Source organism: Corapipo altera, unplaced genomic scaffold (assembly GCF_003945725.1).
Source record: "Corapipo altera isolate COAL_440 unplaced genomic scaffold, ASM394572v1 52b, whole genome shotgun sequence".
In the NCBI taxonomy this organism is placed as follows: domain Eukaryota; kingdom Metazoa; phylum Chordata; class Aves; order Passeriformes; family Pipridae; genus Corapipo; species Corapipo altera.
Window position 1 is genome coordinate 2,215,416 of NW_020884922.1, and position 19,865 is coordinate 2,235,280.

Consider the following 19,865-nt stretch of genomic DNA (forward strand, 5'->3'; position numbering starts at 1 on the left):
AGGACCCCAGATCTCATCTCCTACAGGTGGTAGTCCAGTCTGGGTACTGCCATCTTGTATGATTTTTGCAGAGGAGTCTGGGAGGCTGCAGTTTTAAATCCAGGAGGGTCGGGTGTTCACTGACTCTTGTTACTGTTTTCTTTTCTCTGTAGGTGTGAATCTTTGCATCTGTAATTCAGATGGTTTAGCTTAATTAGTAGCGGATTTCTGATCTGCAGCCTGCCCCTTTCTGCATTCATTTGCTAAGGCTGCGTAATCCTCGTTCTCACTCTTCCTTCACAATCTGAGAGGCTTCAGTTCACCTGCAGGCTTAGTGCAGCATCTCTGCACCTTGAATACTGGTCAGCAGTACTGAACAAAATACTCTGTGTGCAAAGGAATGAGAGTGACTGGTACAGGAGTGCTTTTCTTACGGTTCAGATGCTGAGGAAGTACCTCAGCTGGTACATGAGGATTTTTTTCCATGACAGTACAAACGACTTAACGGTAACCTTATGATAGTATTTGGGAACAAAAAAATACTAGGTCCCTCACACAAGAAATTATGATGGTCTTTTACTGTCTGCATGGTCTTTTACTGTTTACTACTACGTTTCGTCTATATTGTTGATACTCTGGCATTTGGGGTGTCTTGATATTTTTCTGTGATATTCCAGTCTTCCTCAGAACTGATGCTATTAAGTTTGTCTCTCCAGAAAATTTAAGAAAATACTAATTTCTGATGTAAAAATTGGAAATAAAAGCATTGAACAAATTACAAGACTGATTATTGAGGAACTGTGTCCTAATGCCACTCTGTCCCTGTGTTTGTCCTAATCCTGTTTATCCCAGAGTTCGTAATATAATCCCAATCTTTTCAAATATTACCAAAAATTTCACTGTAAGAGATGGTCTATTGGATTGAAGCCCAGGAAGGTTAGGTATATTTTTAATCAAAGCTCAATTTAATGCTCTTTTATTGGCAAAGCAAGTATGCAAACTTGCTGGACTCACATTAGTCTTGAAGCAGTGTTACAGTGTAAGCAATTATGCTTAAAAGCAGCAGTCTTCAATAATTTGTTCTTTGATACAGGGAACATATTTCTGAAAATAAATTATTTCATATTACATATTTAATTGGGATTATTTAGTCACAAAATATTTACTCAAACTCAGTTTCCTTTTTTCTCCTTCTAGAGAAATTACACTGTCTGTATTTAGATTTTTTTTCATCTACTTTCTGTCCAGATCCTAGGATTTTTACTTTTCTTATTCGTAAAGGACAGTATGGTAGTTCAGACTTACTTTTCTAGTGATGATTTTCCCTTCTACTTACAGAATTATCAAGCCAGTATTGATGATTTCAACAAGGTACTTCTAATAGATCCAAATGTTCTTGAAGCACAGAAGGAACTGGAGGAGGTAACCCAACTGCTTCACCTTGACAGCAGTGCTGGAGCTGGCAGTCCACAACAGCAAAGGAAGAAAGTAACCATACAAGAGGTAAGAACACCTGTTCATTTTTTAAAAGCAAACAGTACAGAAGCCACACATTCAAAGAGATAATATTAAAACTTTTGTTTTGCCCATCTTAGCTCTAGATTTTTTGGGGGGTAGGGTTGTATTTTTTGTGTTATTTTGAGGTCATCTTGGAGGATGTTTACATATGATGTTTTCAGTGTTGATTACATTCTACAATAAAGCTTGGACTGCTCTGAAGTATATGGAAAAATGGAAGAAGTCCTTTTAGATGGCACTAAACTTGAGGATATGCTCCTTGTAAACAAAACCTGCCATGGACTGAAGTGTTTTACAGAATGCAGCTGTCACGTAGCAGTTTTGCTTGTAAAGTCTCTGCTTCTCAGGCAGCCTCTGGGGTGTGCTGGCCAAGGTCTATGGTCCATAGGTGTGCTAGCTGCTCCTGTGCTGGTCCTACGGTTATGGGTCTGAAAAATGAAATCCTACCTTGCAGAGCAAGAGTAAAACATCTGTAGGATCTTATCAAAGAAACACACAATATAATGTTATGTAGAGGATCAAAATGTCAGCCTCGCACAGTTTGGGGTATAATTAGCTGATGAAAGGATTTTCTCAGTCATCTGATGGCTTTGGATTGTAGCTTTGCTGGTCCTTTAGGAATTTATTTTCCCCCCTTTAATTTAAAAACATATAGTTAAAATACATAGTGACCAGTCTGTACAGTGATAGTGTAATTTGATAATGTAATTTCAGAATAGTGGTATAATGGAAATGCAGTTATTTATACAGAAAAAGCTTGTTTTTTGAAATGCTTCACATTGTCACGAGTTCATGGAATTTTATATAATTGGCATAATCTGGGTATAGTGTTAGTTAAGCTCTGAGTTGTGACAAACAAAGGGACCTGGAAAGTGTTTAGAGGAGGTTTGGTAAGTGACCGCATTGCTCAAAGAACCAGCCGACTACATTACTGGCACTGGTAATTTTTCCAGGGGTGGGGCAGGAAGCATTTATGTTTGTGGTCATAATTACAGCTCCCCCTACAGAGAGCCTACGCTGTCTTACCTGCTGTGGTACACAGTAGTTCCATGAAAAGAGACTGCAGAGAAAAGTGAGGAAAATTAGAAAATTGATCTATCATCATTATGCCATTTTAATCAAGCTATAATTTTATAAAAGACAGTCAGGATTTCTCCCTTTATTCTAAGGATTGTTGAAAAATAGAAGAAAATGTCTATAAGTCCAAAGCAGTATTTTCAAAAAATGACTAATCCCCTGTACTACACAATACGGTATCTTCAGACTTCTCAAAATACTTGGCATCCTTTGAGAGACCCTGTTCAATTAGTTTTAGTGAGGTTATACTAATTGCACAACTCTTGATGGCTTGAAATAGATTTTAGCAAATGTAGTTGAACCCACAGTTAATATTCTAGCGACCGATTTATGAAACTTGATACAGGCTGCAATTTCAGAAGTGAAGCGGATATTCAGGCAGTTAACCATGCTGAACTTCCTCCTTCCACAGTGAGACTTCAAACAGCAACCTGATAGAGCTGCCATGTACCTGTACTGTCCAGGAGGCACAGCAGAGAAGTGAAACGTGGGTGTCTGGTGCCTTGACTCCAGTTCTCCTGGAGTCTCCACATTTAATATATGTATACATTCTTCCTTAGCTTTCTCCCAGTGGTCTTTCTGCAGTGGAGTGGCAGGTGGTGAAAAGAAGTGTAAAACACGCACTTTTGACTATGAAACTTTAAAGATGAATTAGAGAGGTGCTATTCTGGGGGTCAATAGGACACAGAAGAGCAATGGTGCCTTTCTTTTATGAAGAGTAGAATGCCAGCTTTAACCTAGTGACGTGATGGATATATGATGCTCATGAAGATTCAGGTTATCTATATGACCACATTAAAATGATTTGTTGCCATTTTCTTTGTGAAGGTGACTGGACATGATGAACAGGAAGAGAGACAGTTTGCTACATCAGATGATGTTGTGACTGATCGCGTTACTTCCAAAGAAGCAGTTCAAAAGAATGTGCCACTGAAGTCCTCTGAGAAACTGCGCATTTGTGAACCATCTAATGCCTATGACTTTGGTCAGATTATAAATGCAGTGAATGCCAATAAGGATAAAGCTGCTTGTGCAGATCTTTTAACAATTACTGATCCGAAAAAATTGCCAGTGCTGCTGAGTAACAAACTTGAAGGAGAAATCCTTCTGATATTTATCCAGTCATTGGAACATTATGTAGCTGGAAAAGATCCTGGCCTTGTATATCAGCACCTTTTCTACTTGAGCAAAGCAGAAAGATTTAAGGTGAGAACCTAGATTGAATGTGTACTTAAATTGCACAGAAACTTAAAGGAAATTTTCCTAGCTTAAAAGGAAATTATACACTGGGTTTGTATCTCTGTCAGATACTATGATTTTCAGTCATCCTTTGCTATTTATAATTACAAAATATATAAAGCAATTATAAAGTAATTGTTGTGGGTTTTTTTTCTTCAGGTGGTGTTGGCCCTTCTTAGCAAAAATGAAAAAGAAGAAGTGCAGCAACTGTTTGACTTACTTTCAGAAAACCAGAGTGATCAGTACTCACTGGAAGATCTTGAGAGCCTTAAAAAGGTTTATGAACTTTAAGAAGTTAAAGTTTATTGTCTGCACGTGGATAGTTCATGTGTAAAAGATGGATCTATGATCTGCAGACTTGAATGAGTTCAAGTGGGTCTTTACCTGGAGTGCTGAAATTTTATTTTGTTTTGACAGCATATGCACATTTAAAACTTGCTGCTCTTTTTTTCTTGTAGTTGTATACATCTCTAGAACTTAATGCATGCCTGTCTTCAGTAACAGAGTTCATTTTATTTGGCATACTGATTTTATTTAGACTGTATTAATTATATATAGAAAAATATGTTTTATATTATATATATATAATGTGAAATATCTTGATGGTGCAATAGATACATATACTTTTAGTCATCACTTGTTATATCGTTTGGTGAGTTCTAATTTCTTGAGATAAAGAAGTGAGATAAATGGGTCAGTTAGAAGTAGTTTTGCTAAAATAAGTTTACAAAAAGTATTAACACTTTTCAGATAAACTACTACAGGCCATCTGTTTCTTCGCTATCCCTGGTCTATACAAAACAGATTTAAATATTTTGGCACAATACAACTTAGTAGCAAAGGTGAATTAATAATATATTAGCTTGTCATGGAACTCTTTGAAACAAAATTGTTAAACATTGGGCATGTTCTAACAAGTGAATAATTTTTAGTGCACAGAGAATTACTTTTTTTTTCTGTGTGTGCTGAAGGACTGCTGGTTTGCCTGGCTTTTTTTTTTTTTTGCAGTGACAGTGGTAAACAGAAGAAAAAGTGGCTGCACTTCACAATAGAAATATTTATCTCTGAGTTTTGTAATTGGATTATTTAAAACATCAGCTGTTTCTGTTTACAGGCATATTTATAAAACTAAAAGTAAAATAATTTTGTGGATCAGTATGATTTTTTTTTATCATTTCAGGCAGTACTTATGTTTTACATTTGATTCTGACAATGCTTCAAAGATGAAGCTTTTAAATTTTTCAAATACCCGATGCCTTCTTTGTGTTATAAATAACATGTGTAATAAATGTATATCAGACTCACAAGCACTGCAGAAATATCATTAAGAATGTTGTTCTAATGAAATTTTTTCTCAGGTGTATATTGATAAAGTTCTTTTCCTGAAAAGGACAATTATTGATTCTCTTTTCTGGTTCAATAATCTTTAGGCTTACAGTTTTGAAGTGGATTATGAGTTTTGTCTTGGAGTGCCAAGAACAAAGCTTTTAGTTTCTAAAGCACCATCAGAACAACCAATGGTTTTTGGTTTTAAATGTCCTCCTTTTATGAGATTCTTGTAGTCAAGACAAATCTGTTGCTCATCCAGTTAAGCAACAACGTGCCAGTTTCATTCTTCAGTCCTGGTGTCAAAGTGTTCACATTCACGCATTTCAGTGTTACTGATTTCAGTCTTTCAGTTTTGTTCCACTATAGTTTAGTATGTTTAGAGAAGATTCATTGTATGTGTCCAACTGTAGTTCAGAAAAGAGAGCATAAAAATTAGGTGCGTAGTTTTAAAATAGTCTTAACTGCTTGGTAACTGTAGCTGAGTAAGAGCCCAATGTCAAAAGCTCTCGATGAAGTCAAGTCTTTCTCTGTGCCACCCAACCCCCCAAGTACTAAATGCTCCTTAGAGACAAACTTCAGCAGTCACAGCTGTTTCTTAGAAGGTATCTAATTTGTAAAGGGTTTTTTGAGACTGAGGACAAAAATAAAAATGTCTGCAGCAGCAAATCATAATATAATTTAGTAAATTTAGGAGACAACCTGACGTTATTTAAGAGTTAATGGCTTAAAAAGAGATTTTGAAAGGGAAGGTTCTTGACAAATCATTTGTCCGTGAAGAAAGAGACAAATAGGTGCTCACAGACAGACATACAGGATCATAGTTAATTTTAGGACAGTTTTAATCAATCTCTAGTGATTAAACTAGAAAACTAAAAGTTGTCCACAGAAAAGCAGTCCAGTAGTCCAGAAAGATACCTTTTCTTCTAATACCTTTCACCTTGAGTGTCAGCTGAAACAGAGTGAATTCAGTTTGAGGTAAAAATGACTTAGATTGCAGATCAAGAACCTCAAACTACCCCTTGCTAAGAAGTTCTAAACTGAGAGCTGCAGCAATGATTGCAAGTGAACTCATTACCCAGCTGGTGGCAGGGAGCTGTCACCAGCTGCAGGCAGAGCTCTGTACCCTCCCGTGTCAGGTGCTGTCAGCACCAGATTAAATAACAAACACCCCCTGATTTGACAAATCAGGGCTTGGCTGTGCAGTCACCCATCTTCTAAAGCAAAGAGCCGATCTTGAGGATGTCTCAACAGAGACTGTCTTCTACAGACTCATAGGAGGGCAGGATTTGCTGGAAAGTTTATACTGAGCCCTGAGGAAATACCTGGCAATAAATAGGTTTCCCCTTTCTGTGTCTGATCTTGTCAGGTTAAGGCAGACCAGAAGGTTTGGCTCATTGAGTATATAGACAACCCCCCAAACTACCCCAAATGCTGTTCAGTAGGTAGCCTCTCTAGTCTGGCTTGACACTGGTCTCAGTAATTTCAGTATGTTCCCAGCCCTGCTCCCATACCAGGAGCTGCTTTTTAAAGTTTATTTAACTCATTCCAGTCTGTGATCCCAAAAGGGGAAGACACTTCCTTGATGACTTGCATTCCTGAAACTGCTGCCAGGCTGAGCTTGCGATCTCAGCAGATCCTTGGCATCAGCCCCACTCTGGGAGATGTCCCAGTGTCCTCCAGCACCTTGTTGGGTGCCTCACTCCCCAGTGAATTGCTGAGGCAGAAGCCATTGGGCACTGATTGATGCAGGAATTGTGAACACCCTGCTCTATGGATAGCAGACCCCTGGAGTTTCAGGCACTAATCCTTTACTACATCTCTTCTTTAAACATCAGATCAAGCTGCATTATCTGCTAGTCTCTTCTGTCTGATGTTCCCTCCTACCTGTCTCAACTAGGAACTTTTGGCCTCAGCTTCCAAAGTTAAAGAATTATATGTTGAAGTACAAGGGAACAAAGAAGAAACTGAACTATTGAATGTTGTAATGGCTGAAAAATGAAGTCGAATAGTCAGATATATATTTCTTAAAAAAAAAAAAAAAGGCAACGCTCAAAGGTAAGAAAAATGGTCCGTGAAACTGAACAATAAAAATGAAATAAGTTTGACATGAGCTGTTCATCTGTAAGGCCAGCAGTGGATTTGCAGTGCCTACAGTCATTTTGGTGATGGTGCTCATTCAGATTTCGTTGAGATTGATTGCATTTTCAGAGAGCATTTAGGAGGGCCTGAGGGACAGGCAGAACAACTTTTAAAAACACAGAACTTAAGACAAAAATAGAATAAAACATGTTAGGGACTGTACTGCTGATTTGACCTGAACACCTCAAGCCAAGGCCTCCAGGCTTCAAAACCTGCCCTTTCTGTGGGGCAGCATTAGATCACTTAAAGTAATTTTGTGGGTATGGGGTGCAGAAGGGAATATCTTTAGGTGTGGATTTCCTAAAACCACTTGTTTGGCAGGTAAGGGCTGCCTTAATATGTCCCTCTTGCCTTAGTCTGGGGAACAGCCTCAGAGCCAGAGGGAGAAATCTCTGCAGCCCTGAGTATTTGCAGCTGAACAGCAGCTGCAGAGTCACCTGTCAAAGACAATGTCCTTGGCCTCTGCACAGAGGTGGCAGCAGCACCCCTGGTGTGGAATTGAGGATGAGCAGCTGCTGACCAAAAGAGTTGTTCCCTGCTCACCATGGCACTGAGTGGGACATTGGTGTGAACACAGGACCCAGAAACTATAGAGTGGAAAAGAAGGGAAAAAAAACCCCACCCTGTTTTACTGGTATTGGTTTTTTACGTTTTTTAAAGATTAAAGCCTTTTGTCTTTAGAAGAGAGCAAGAGAACATCAAATAGTTGACCTGGCTTTGTGGCAGAGACCCAAATGGTAGCACAGTCTTACGTTCTCAAGCTTGTCACTTACCCCCTCAGCATTAACATCCACCTTTGTGAAAACAAACAGCAAACCAACCAAACCCAACAGCCATACAAAACCAGGAGGAGACCACTGGTTATGCAGGTGACAGGGACAGGCAAGTGAAGTGTGGTCCCCAGCGTGGCAATAAGCTGATCAGCCACACACACAGAGCACGTGCCCTGTACAGCTGAGCTAACTAGTGACCCATCTGGTCATGGATAGCTATCCCTGCCTGGGACCTCCCCACTGGAATGTAACACATCAGTGGAGACACAGCCTCCAGCTGGGGCAGTGCAGGGCACTGGTGTCAGTGCCGGGCACTGGTGTCAGTGCCACTTCCTTGCAGCCCTGTGCCATTTCTCAGTTGGTGCTTGCTAAATGCCACCCTTGTAAATAAATTCAGCAGCATGAGAGTGGATTTTCTTGTAAGTGAGAGGGATTATAAAGGGATAAAGTGCCCATCGCACAGAAAGGTGTGCTCAGAAATGTCTTGAGCAGGCAGCCAGCCAGCGAGGAAAGGGCAGCTCGAGCACCCTAAATGCCATCAGCACTGGTCTGGTGGCTAAACATAACAGCTCAAATTCAGGCCATTTGGAATTTTAATGTCCTTACTGTGGAGATGGTAAGTAATAATAGTCCTTTTGTCAGAGCCGGCTCACCAGGACCTTGTGCAAGGAGAGATGTGTTGTGTCAGCTTTGCCCACCAAAACGCTTCCTGCTGGTACCTGATGTGCAGACAGGTGCCAAGGTTGTCACATGCCAATGCTACTCAGTTACCTGGCCTGGCACATGAACGAGGTGCAACAGCAGGCTCATGTTTGTTGTTGAGCTTCCGTCTGTCATGAGGAGCCTGGATTTTCTGCCAGATGGATACCTGTTCCCTCTGCTGCCTGATCCAAGGCCAAAACATTTCAGGGGAATGATAAGCAGTTTGATCACATTTTAGGCATCATCCCAGAAGCCGGCAAGGGGATGCTCTTACCCAGCTGTGCTTGCAGGCACTTTACCTCCTTCACCTGCCCCACAGAGTGCATGTTAAACAAACAGCCTGGAGCTGGAGACAGGGCCAGGAATGCTACGGCAGGAGCTTTGCACACAGGTCTGTTTGCGGGTGTCACATGGTCCACTCACTGTTGGACACTTCTCTGTGCAGGACACAGCTAAGGAGCAGCAGGACAGATTTGCTCAGTGGTGCAGTCCCACTCCCTTTGGGCTTCCCATGTGCTGCTGCAGTGCCAGCCCTGCGCATGTCCCCATACAGACGCAGTGCCCAGCCCTGCCCAGGGCCGGGCCAGCACAGCTCAGCCCTGGGTGGCCACTCTACACTTGCAGCTTTCTGTGCTCCATGAGAGCTGGGGGGAACCTCAGGTTCTTTCTGCAGAAGTGAAGCTGAACAAGGTCACGTGGCAAACCCAGCGCAGAGCCTTTGCTTGCCTTGAACACTGCATTTCCCTGCTCCAGGTGGGGATTGCCATGATGGGGACAGGGCAGAGTTGAGACCCACAGCACATCCCTGTCCACAGCGACCTTCAGCAGCAGCAGGGCCTCTATCACCCAGGACAAGAAACCAAACTTCAGGATTAGAAAGTGACATGAAGGGAATAAACAAGCCAGATTTAGCATACAGGGGCCCACAGCAGGCAAGGCCTGCAGCCCTGGAGACAGAGGGTAGGGAGCAGCACAGACATCTGAGGAGGGAGCACAGCTGGGCACAGTCACCAACAAGCATCTGTCCCTGTGCCTGTGGCTGCACTCCAAGGCCTCTGGGTAGCAGCCTCCCACCAAGGCCAGAGAAGTTACCACAAAATCCTAAACTCTATCTGAAAAGCTGTTGCAATCTTTTTACAAAGAAACAAATAATAAAGGACAGAGAAATATAATTTATACATGTATATAAATAATATAAAATCTGTCTCCTCAGAAAAAAACACCTTTTTTTTTTTTTGCACATTGAGTTCTCTGACAGCTGAGTTGGGTCTTGACTAAGATTTTGAACAACCTCAGAGACAACTCTTGCTGCCCCTAGTTCTCAACAGCACTTTAAAGTATCTATGGTTCAATCTAATTAAGTATATGAGACAGACTGCTATGCTACTCTTTGCAATAACTTTGAATTTGTCTGACAGTGACAAGGAGGAGATCTAGAGGCAGCTACTCCAAGCAGCTCTTTCAGCACAGCCCAAGCTGTTCCTTCACAGCAACAGAATGCACCACACAATCCAGTTCCTCTACCAAAAAACCCTTTATAAAAAGCAGCACAGCCCAAGGAAATGCTGCTGTGCACTGAATTCCAGCTCAAGTGAAAAAGGAAACTGTGTCTGGCCAGGACTTGTCACAGTACCTTTTCCAATTACATCTTCACAAGATGGTTTCATGCCCTCACAGATGCTATTCCACCTTCTCAAGTTACTTTCAGCAGCAATCAAAACCTACATGAAAACTTTATATCTCCTTATAAAGATATTGCAAAGCCTTATGCATGACCTGGTAGATACTTGCCAAAATCTCCTCTTTGGAGGCCGAGAGACTGCCCACAAATTACACTACACTGTGTCTATAATGCTGGCAATAAACTAGACCTACAAGAATGGCTTCTTCTCCTCCTCTCTAGGGAAAGTATTGCACAGCCACTGTTTTGCAGAACTAAAGAAGGGAAGATGGCAACCCATAGTGGCATTGAGGAAGCCAAACAATTCTGGTAGCACAGGCAGCCTTCACACAGGCAAGCAGGACCGTACAGGACTGTGCCCCTTCCTGGGGAAAATCTGGGAGCTCTTCATTTAACATCATGTTCACCTGTCCACAGTCTATACCCTCAGTTCGTGTCTTATATCCTTAATATATAATCATATGAACAGCAACAAACCATAAATCGAGACTAAATAACAATCTTCAGAGCCATCTTCCAAGACCTGGGGTCCTGTTTGGCACAGAAGTTCAGTGGTTTGTGTATCGAACTCCCCCTGTGCCTCCCAGACAAGCTTCTTGGTTACCAGGTACCCCATGGCCACTTTTCTCTGTTTCTCCTACCCTGTGAGACTGAGGGTAACAAAGACATCGTCACCACTCTGGGATTGTGTTTCTCACCAAGATCTGACCTGGGGGTTCTTTGCCACTCACGGGGAGAACGTTTTGCTCCCACAGCACCACCAGATTATTAAATCTGAGAAGACCAGGGGGCTGTCACCTCTGAGGCTGGCAGGAGCAGCAGTCAAGGTGGTAACAGTGCTCTTCAGACCTTTGTAATTTCATAAAGGCATTCCAAATAAATCTCAGTGTTATTTCCAAAGTTTCTGCTCAATATTGCCTCAATTTCACCTGAATTAGATGGAATATTAATGTTTTTTAAGTTCACTAACTCTAGTATTTTTCAACTTTCTACTTGATTCTCCTTATTAAGCATTATTACCTATGAGAGTGGTGGCATTATTAAGTAGGCAACTATTTAAAAATCAATTTGAATGACTTGAAGAGACGTCAGTCAAAAATGTTTACATATCAGTAAAAAGTAATCAGCTCGTACATTCGAGTTTGTGAAACTGATTCAATGAAAGGAAGAATAAACAAGTCCAGATGCTTTACTACAAAAAAAGCATATGCAAACATCATGAGGAAAGCTTTTATGATGGCTTTTATCTATCTAAAATTGTAACTATCTCAAATATTCTCAGATATAGCAGACATTAAAATAAATTTCCTCAAGATCCACAATCTGACATGAATTAGTCAAATTGGTCAGGAATCATGAAAAAAAATTCTGAAAAAGAACCCCTCTGTTGGGAAATCAGATGTAAACTAGATCTTTTGTGTGGTTTATTTCAATGAAAGAAAAAGGTTCCTTTTTAATTCTTACACTGGTAGCTCTATAAATAAGAGAAGCATCTCCTGCATTAGTGTATTAATAGAAGGGTTCTTTTACTTTTTTATAGACTCAAGATAAAATTCAGTGCATTCTATTTATTGGTGCTTTATTTATTGCTGTTTAGACTGCCTTACACATCAAATATTACCTCTGAATAAAAAAGTCACAAAATGAATCAGTGAAACAGCTTTCTGCTAAAAACTTATCCAAAAGTGAACTTACCTTAAATGTTATCTCTTAATGTGGAATGTAAAACTGTCAGATTATTTCAGTGACTGAAAGTAACGCTAACCTATTGATAAAGTTTACTTACAAGAGTAAACTATATTTCCAATTTCCTGCACAGCAGAATTGACTTGAGAAATTAAAAGTTAGGTTCAAACTCACTGAAATGGGTCCACCTCCCAATTCCCTGCTGTCAGCATTGAGTTGCACTGCTGCATATTGATGTGTCAGCCATTTCATAGGTGTACTGGATAAAGCCAAATCACACATTTTCAAAGCTTGAGACATCAGCAATAACTTTATTGCTGCTGCACAAGACATCAGACTCAAAACTGAACTGAAAGTAAAAACCAGAGGGGAGGTTCACCCTCTGCCCTATTGCACAGAGCAAATAACATCTGGCTTCAGAAAACTAATGGAAGTGCCTTATGAGATTCCACAAAACTTCACTTCCTCAGAGGTTAAAAACTGGAGGTCTTGAAGGACATTCACCTCCAAGGTGAAAGTCTGCACATGCAGTGACAGAAGCATGACTGGCTCACTGAGTCACTGCTGTTCCACTCTCCAGACTCTGCATAAAGAACCAATTAATGCCTCAGTTCATGACTGTAAAAGAGAAATTTCTATATAGGCCTGAAAAATTACATCAGAATTCACCAACTGCCATCAGATGATCAACAGCAAGTACTTTGTTCAGTTAATGCTGATCTTAATTCAATACATCTACTTCTCATTAATTGTATTTCTTAAATGTTCATACTGGGGGAAAAAAATATCAACCAGGAACAAAGGACAAAAAGGAACTGCTAACACCAACCCCCTACAAAATACAAGATTTGTGTTTACTTCCAGTTCAGAGTGCCTGACGACAGGGCAAAAATTGCCTGAATGCCCTACTACACTTTCTAGAGTATGTGGCTTCACTTACCCTATTTCTTATTCTCTCTTTGAGCAGCTGTCACTGGAAATGGTATAAATAATGCTCTAATTGTAGCTTTAGAGTTGACCCATCAGAAGAGTTACTTTCTTGTTATTCACTCTGACAGAAGTGCAGCTTACATATGGGTTTGGGATCAGGCAGATCCAGCTCTGTAATGCAACCCCATCAGTTTTACTTTCTTACTTCCCAAGCAAGTGCAGGTGAGAAAATGAACGCAAGGAACAGGCAGTTCAGCCAAGCAAAACCCACCAGCTGTTACTCAGAAACTCTGGCCAGTCTGTGGTGTTTCAGAATTAACTCTGTGCAGGTCATGTGAACTGAAAGAGCGTCACTTCAGACAGAGAAGGAGTTTGAGTTTAGCTCAGCAATCTGATCTGACTTGTGCCAAGATGATGCAGTTTTGTTTGAAGAGCAATATGCTCATGCCAGAGCTGCATCCCTCTCAGAAAACCATTTACTGTCCTGCCTGCCAGAGAGGCAGATTAGATTTCTTTTCATCTTAGAGAAGAGCAATGAGGTTGAAGTCTTCTACAAAATGCAACTGACTTTAGATCTTACATTTCCAAGTATCAGAGCACTCAACTTTCAAAGAACACCTAATAAAATAAAAATGTTTAAAGGCAACAAGAGATGAGAGCAGTCAGCAACTTGCAGGAACAAAAGCTCCTGCTGGGAACGTACACATTTTCATAAGGCTGATCAGCACACTAAATAACAGACCACTAGAAGTCAGTATTTAGACATTTATTTCAGATATGCAGTTTACACGCATATTACTGAGCAAAACTGAATTGCAAATATACAAATACTGTAACAAGCATTACCAAATAACATAACTGGCACTAGTGTTATAAGCCTATTACTGAAACTGGTGAGGATAAGTCATGGAAGAGGACTGCAGCTCATGGCATTTTCTTTTTTATCCAACCAAACTTCCAGTAGCACCATAATGGCAATAACATGAAACACAAGACAGAACATTGTTAACCGTTGTGAGATTCACAATCGTTTTTTCCATTTTAGTGAATTACTTAGCAAAAAAATGTTAACAGTACAGGCGCTTTGGCCAACTTCAGCTTGTGTTCAGCTGTATATCTTTCATGTGCGAAAGAAAAAAAAAAGCCAGCATATTTGGAACCCATCTTTGCACTTGGGCAGTCATTGCACTGCACTTAGATTCTGGGACTGAAGACAGGCATTGTCTTGCAAAGAGATGTCAAGTCCACTAAAGCCTGAGTGAGTCTTTGGTAGGCCAATAACTCTATTATATCTACCACAGTCATTTTATTCACTAGAATTTTCTTTTGTGATCCAAGGTGGCCAAAGAGGACATTCTGGAAAACATTACAGTAAAATCCTCAAACGACCAGGCACTTCAAACCCAGTCTTTTCCAAAGGCACCAAGAATAGATGGGGCACCGATTTTCCCCCTAATGAAAGGTGACTGCATCTGCTTTTCTACAGTGTTTATAAATCACTCAATTGTTATTTTACAGTTTTTATACGCTATATAGTAGCCTTACCTGCCGCATGATTGGTTGCATGAATAATAGGTAACCCCACTGATCTTCCCAGGTAACATCTCCATTCCCACCATATATGAAGTACCAATTTCTTTTGTTTTGAAATTATGTAAAATGCCAAAACCCTGCTCAAAGTGTACACACATACAAACATTTCTGACACAGGCTACATCCATCTGTAGATATGCAGTTCATTCTACATGCACTCTAAATATGGTGTGTCCAGTTATGAAACGAAATTATCATTCTGAATATTCACTATTGAAGTATGTTTGTAGAGGTCTTTGCAGGTCTTCTAACTTCCCTTAAATTTAAGAGTTTACACAAGAGTGGTTTTAAGTCACTAATGCTCATTTTATCCCAAACCCCATATTTTCCAAGTAAACAGTGCAGGACATATTATTCATTTCAGCATTTAACATATTAAGAATTTACCATTTTTTCTCTAAATACACCAAGTATATGCTTTCAAGCAAAGTTGTGGCAAAAATACAAAACATGGACGTATTTGTACTGCTGTAATGCACTTGGTTAAAGCCTGCACGCCTCTTCACACAGGTTGAAGATCCATATGAAGTATTTTGCCTTATCAGACAAGTATATAGAAAATGCAGTTGTATTAAAACCTTGCTTCTGCTGGTCACCTGAAACTTACGGAAGCCACTTGTAATTCAATCAGCTTTCAGACAGGGTTCTTTAGTGGCAAAGATTTTTGCAGCACTTACAGACTTAAATTTCAGTCTGAATAGCAGTGCTTAATTCCACAGCATGTTGTGAATGATTGTTGTTTGTTTCTTTCAGTGCTTCACCAACACCTAAATCTACATCTGTTGAAGATCCATTATTAATGCTTTCCTCAGCAATGTAACTCAGCTGTGGAACATCAGTGCTTGGGGCTGTTGGAACAGGCACAGGGATTCCACTTGGCTGTGGAGAGTTTTCCAAGCGATCATTTTCCACCTCAGGGAGAACACTGACTGTAGTAAAGCGAGTATGATAGTCGCTGGAACCATGGCTACAGGAAGTTTTCATACTTTCCATATCTGAGCAACTAAACTCAGAGAAATGACTGGAGTGCGAATCTGCTACAGATGGAATACTATCGCTGAGAGAGGGAGAGTCAAATTCACTGGAGTTTGTGCTTTGCTGTTCCAACAGCTGAGCATCCATGTCCTCTCTCGTCTCATTAATCTTCATGCTGCTCTTCTTTCTCAGTTTACCTTTGCACTTTTTCCCCGCCGTGTTGTCCTTAGACCACTTGGCGGCGCCGGACTTGCCCTCCTGCGGGCCGGCGGAGGAGCAGCCGGCGGTGCCGCGCCCGGCAGCGCTCCCGTCCTCCACGCTGCTGCTCCCGCTGTGGTGTCGGAACTTGGCTGGCTTGGACTCGATATCCACCTGCACTTCCAGGCTGTTGCCCTCCCTAGAACAAGAAAGAATCCACGAGTGTAAGTGGTCATCTAAGCCAGCTAACATGGCAAACCAAACTCTCGAAGCTTTGCAACATACACAGCAAAAGTGAGAGAGATGTATCTTGTTTTAGAGAAATGTTTAACCAAATAAACAGCCCAAAGGAAAATACTAAGTCTGAAAGACCAAAAACACTTAATAGAGCTACAGTGATGGTGCTCCTCTTCGGAAATAACCTTCGCAAAATGTAAGCACTCATAAATTCCATTTGTAACAAAATTTACGGTTTTGAAGTATAATCACCAAAGTAGAACAGCTGAGGCATGCTTAGAATATCCTTTAATAAGCAAGGTTTATTAATATTCTGTTTTCACCACATTTCTCTTACCTGTCCAAAGGGATGTAGGAGTTCAGAATGGATCCTGCCATTGCTTTGGTACTGGCATTGTCACTAACTGTTCCCAAGCTAACTGTGCCAGATTCTCCACTCAAACTGTATCGTTCTTTCTGCACATCTGCTTGTACTTCCAGTCTTTGAGAGAAAGAGAGAGAGTTGCATATACTGCCACAACAGTTAAAGCACAGTAGCTGAAAACTAGTGTCATCTTGCAGACTGAAATAAGTAAATAATAAGTCAGTAATAAGTAAAGTTCATGAGTTACTCCAGTACAGATATACACATCAACCCTATGAAACAGGTTCTCTCTTCCCACTGTCAAAAATGACTATTTTTTAAATAAAAAACAAACAAACAAAACCAGATTTATTTCCCAACAAAGCAAAACGTTATATTTTAATCAAAGGTTCTGGATTCTTTCCCTCCTGAGATTTATATGGACAACTTCCAGGTTTAGCTACATTTCTTTTGCAGATAGTGCACTATACTTCAAAAATGGAAAAACCAATCAGAAGGGTACGTAAGTTCATGACATGATAGTTCCCATGTTTCCCCTGCTGCAAAATTATTACTAATCAAATAACATGCAGGGAACTGTGTTCTGTACTCTGCTTTTCTTGTATTGTTATCAACTGCAACAGGAATAATAGAAACCTCAGCAATCTTAAATTGGGCTGAGCAGATAAGCCAGAAAGCAGATTACAAGCTTTTTTCCAAATGTCTTGTTTATCTATGTTCTAACACTGAAATAGAAGTGGGTTTTTTTGTTTTGTTTTCCACTCCATCTCTTTAAAGAGGAGGGTATGTATACCTCACTCAGCAGCCACAGCTTGAAACATGTGCTCCAGCATAGGGGAACTCTTGATACTATCCTTCACTCTTTATTCTATATAGACTGGACTGCCAAATTACTCAAAATGAGCAGTGTTGGCACCTAATTTAAGGACCAAATTCCACCCTGAACCCTAAACATTAACAATCCTTTCTAGACACTCCCTTTCTCTTCAGAGTGCAGAAGAGCCAACAAGCTGAAACGTCCAAATTCACAGGAGTCATTGAGCACTAAGTGACAAGAAGTTGCCACCTGGGCAAGGTCACGTACTCAGCTGCCTCCCCTCCTGCCTGAAGTCCATTTGGAATCCACACTCCATCCAGGTGTTCTGAAGGCAACAGAAAAGGGCTTGGTACTTGTAGACTACTGAACAAGTCAATAGTTCTGACTTTGGGGTGAGATGCACCAGAGAACACAACTGCATAAGACATGAGGTGCCTCTCTCTGACTCCTGGGTAGAGGTAGCTCTCCTGGGAAGCAGGAAACAAGATCTCAGGCCTCACTCACCCTGAACAAAATTCAAACCTTTCTTGGAGGATTGTGGTCAGCCTGGATCTCTTGAAAATCAAGTAAGTCTGTCAGGGATGAACTGTTTATCTCCCAGAGACAGTTCCTTTTAACAGGAACCAATTTCAAAAAACAAAAATCAGAAGCCCCAGCAATACCACTTCCTCTGCCTCCACGTAGAGCAGGACAGTGTAAAAAGGTCATGTCTCACCTGTTAAAGCAGTTAACCATTGCGCTCCCCGAGAGGCTCCCTGTGATGCTGGCCCCAGCCAGGGCCATGGTACTCGCGGTTTCGCTGAGGTTGTCTCGGATGGCTCCTATCCTATCCATGTGGCTCCCACTTGCACTCAGGCTGCCAGTCAGTCCTCCAACACTTCCTTCCCCTATGCTGGGGTTGTGTCGTGCCTCTGCCACGGAAGTGGTATCTAGACAGAAACAAAGACGGCTCGTCAGTTATGGAAGTAGCATTTAGTTGTTTCTAGAATGCGACCATGGAAACTGTTCCTGAAATTGTGCTGAGAAGAAGGATTTGTAAAACATACTGTCACAAAAAGAGAACTTTGGGGTAAAAAACCCAAACAAACCCCACAACCAACCACAAATAATTAAAAGACACACCTTTCTTGGAGCTGCTATAATGGTTATGCCTGACATCACATGCTTAAAATACCAACAGAATTCTGAAAGAGCAACATTCATGCTATCTTAAAACTTTTACATACGGAAAAGAGTCTGGCTTTGATTAAAATGGGCAAGAAAAGCTTTAATGCTTGTATTACAGCCTAGCCCAATATGACAGAGAGACACGACCATGACCTGAGAAGTGCTCCTTTCAGCAATGAGCAGAAGCAGCCCCAACTGCAAATAACTACTCTAGTATCTAAAGCAGCAAATATAAGTCACAAACTCCATATTTACAGAAAACGGAACACTGAATTTCCTTACCTACAGCTGCATTTGTTCCACCAACATTTATATCATTTTCATCATCAAATTCTATTCTGACACCTTTTCCATTGCCAGCTGACACACCACAGCCCCCACTTCGGCAGAGGGAAATTGGAACAACTCCATACACATAAGCCAGCATAATAGGAACACCAATACCTACAGAGGAAAGTACAGTCTTTCATTAAATGTGGCTTATATTTTAGTGCCTTTCATAAAGGCAATTTCATTCTCTATGATTACTTAATATTTCACACTTGAAAGAGGTCAGGAGGAAGTAAAATTAAGAAATACTGGTAAATCACTAAGGAGAAATCGACAGAAAAGTACTTTCAGCAGGCAGAACATCCTGTCAGCACTGATAGGAAGGGAAGCTTAATGACTGATGAATTAACACTTCCAGTATGTCCATACCATCTTTTACAAACAAAATTTAAGTATTTTAAAGGTTCACAAAAGCTCCACTGGGGACTGTAATAATGTTTCACCTGAGAGGAAAAATAGCAGAGCTCTATTTCAAACGTTATTCAACTAGAAATGTTTTAGTACCTCTACTAATTTAATAAGGGGCTCATTTTGCATCCAATGAATGCAGACAGGGCTTTGCTATCAATTTATTAGGACTTAGCATTATTATTACTCTGGAATCTTTCAATATAAGTTTTTCTTAAAAGTAAACAATTCTGTGGAGCAGGGTGGCAGCAGTAAAGGGACACCAGTGAAAGGAACTGTGGGCTAAAGTGCACACAGAAACACGCACTCCCATTCCACTGTTTCTAGTGGACTGTGAAAGTTACTCCTTTAGCACATGAATTAAATCATTCTATGGCTTTGCTGATGGAAGTACACGGAAGATACAAAAATGGTAGACTGCAAAATGGCAGTCTTATTCCAGGAGAAAATCCATATTCGTTATTTTGGAAGCCATATAACGCCCTGAGACCGGAGACCATGTGTTAATAGCAATGGGGCAAGAGCAAAACTCCACAAAAAGAACCCAACCACTTTGCCTGAAAAGCCACATTTATCTCTGTTCAGAAACAGCTTGAAAGAATGAGGTAAAGCAGATCTATAAATGCAACTATCAGACTTTGTGCCCCACTACCTGTTTAGCAGGGATCTGATACCACAGCTACAGAAGAACAATGCAGACTGACACGAGAGCTGTTTTTATGA

The 19,865-nt window shown here is 40.7% G+C and overlaps 2 protein-coding genes across 5 annotated transcripts in view; one reads left to right on the top strand and one right to left on the bottom strand.

Moving 5' to 3' along the window:
• The window catches only part of SPAG1 (sperm associated antigen 1), a 42,210-nt gene extending 32,018 nt beyond the window's left edge, over positions 1-10,192 (top strand). For 2 of the 4 annotated variants that reach the window (XM_027656982.1, XM_027656983.1), the window contains exons 17-19: positions 1,318-1,482; positions 3,403-3,780; positions 3,973-5,432. In XM_027656982.1, the coding sequence (XP_027512783.1) occupies positions 1,318-1,482; positions 3,403-3,780; positions 3,973-4,104 (675 nt within the window). In that variant the 3' untranslated portion in view covers positions 4,105-5,432. Of the gene's footprint in view, positions 1-1,311; positions 1,483-3,402; positions 3,781-3,972; positions 7,202-10,174 lie in introns of those variants that run through there. The other 2 variants (XM_027656985.1, XM_027656984.1) reach the window with 2 other exon arrangements.
• Positions 10,193-13,804: 3,612 nt separating this feature from the next.
• The window catches only part of RNF19A (ring finger protein 19A, RBR E3 ubiquitin protein ligase), a 53,977-nt gene continuing 47,916 nt past the window's right edge, over positions 13,805-19,865 (bottom strand). Inside the window, 4 exon segments of the mRNA XM_027656986.1 lie at positions 13,805-16,018; positions 16,394-16,537; positions 17,953-18,166; positions 18,687-18,848. Coding sequence (XP_027512787.1) covers positions 15,328-16,018; positions 16,394-16,537; positions 17,953-18,166; positions 18,687-18,848 — 1,211 coding nt within the window. The 3' untranslated portion in view covers positions 13,805-15,327.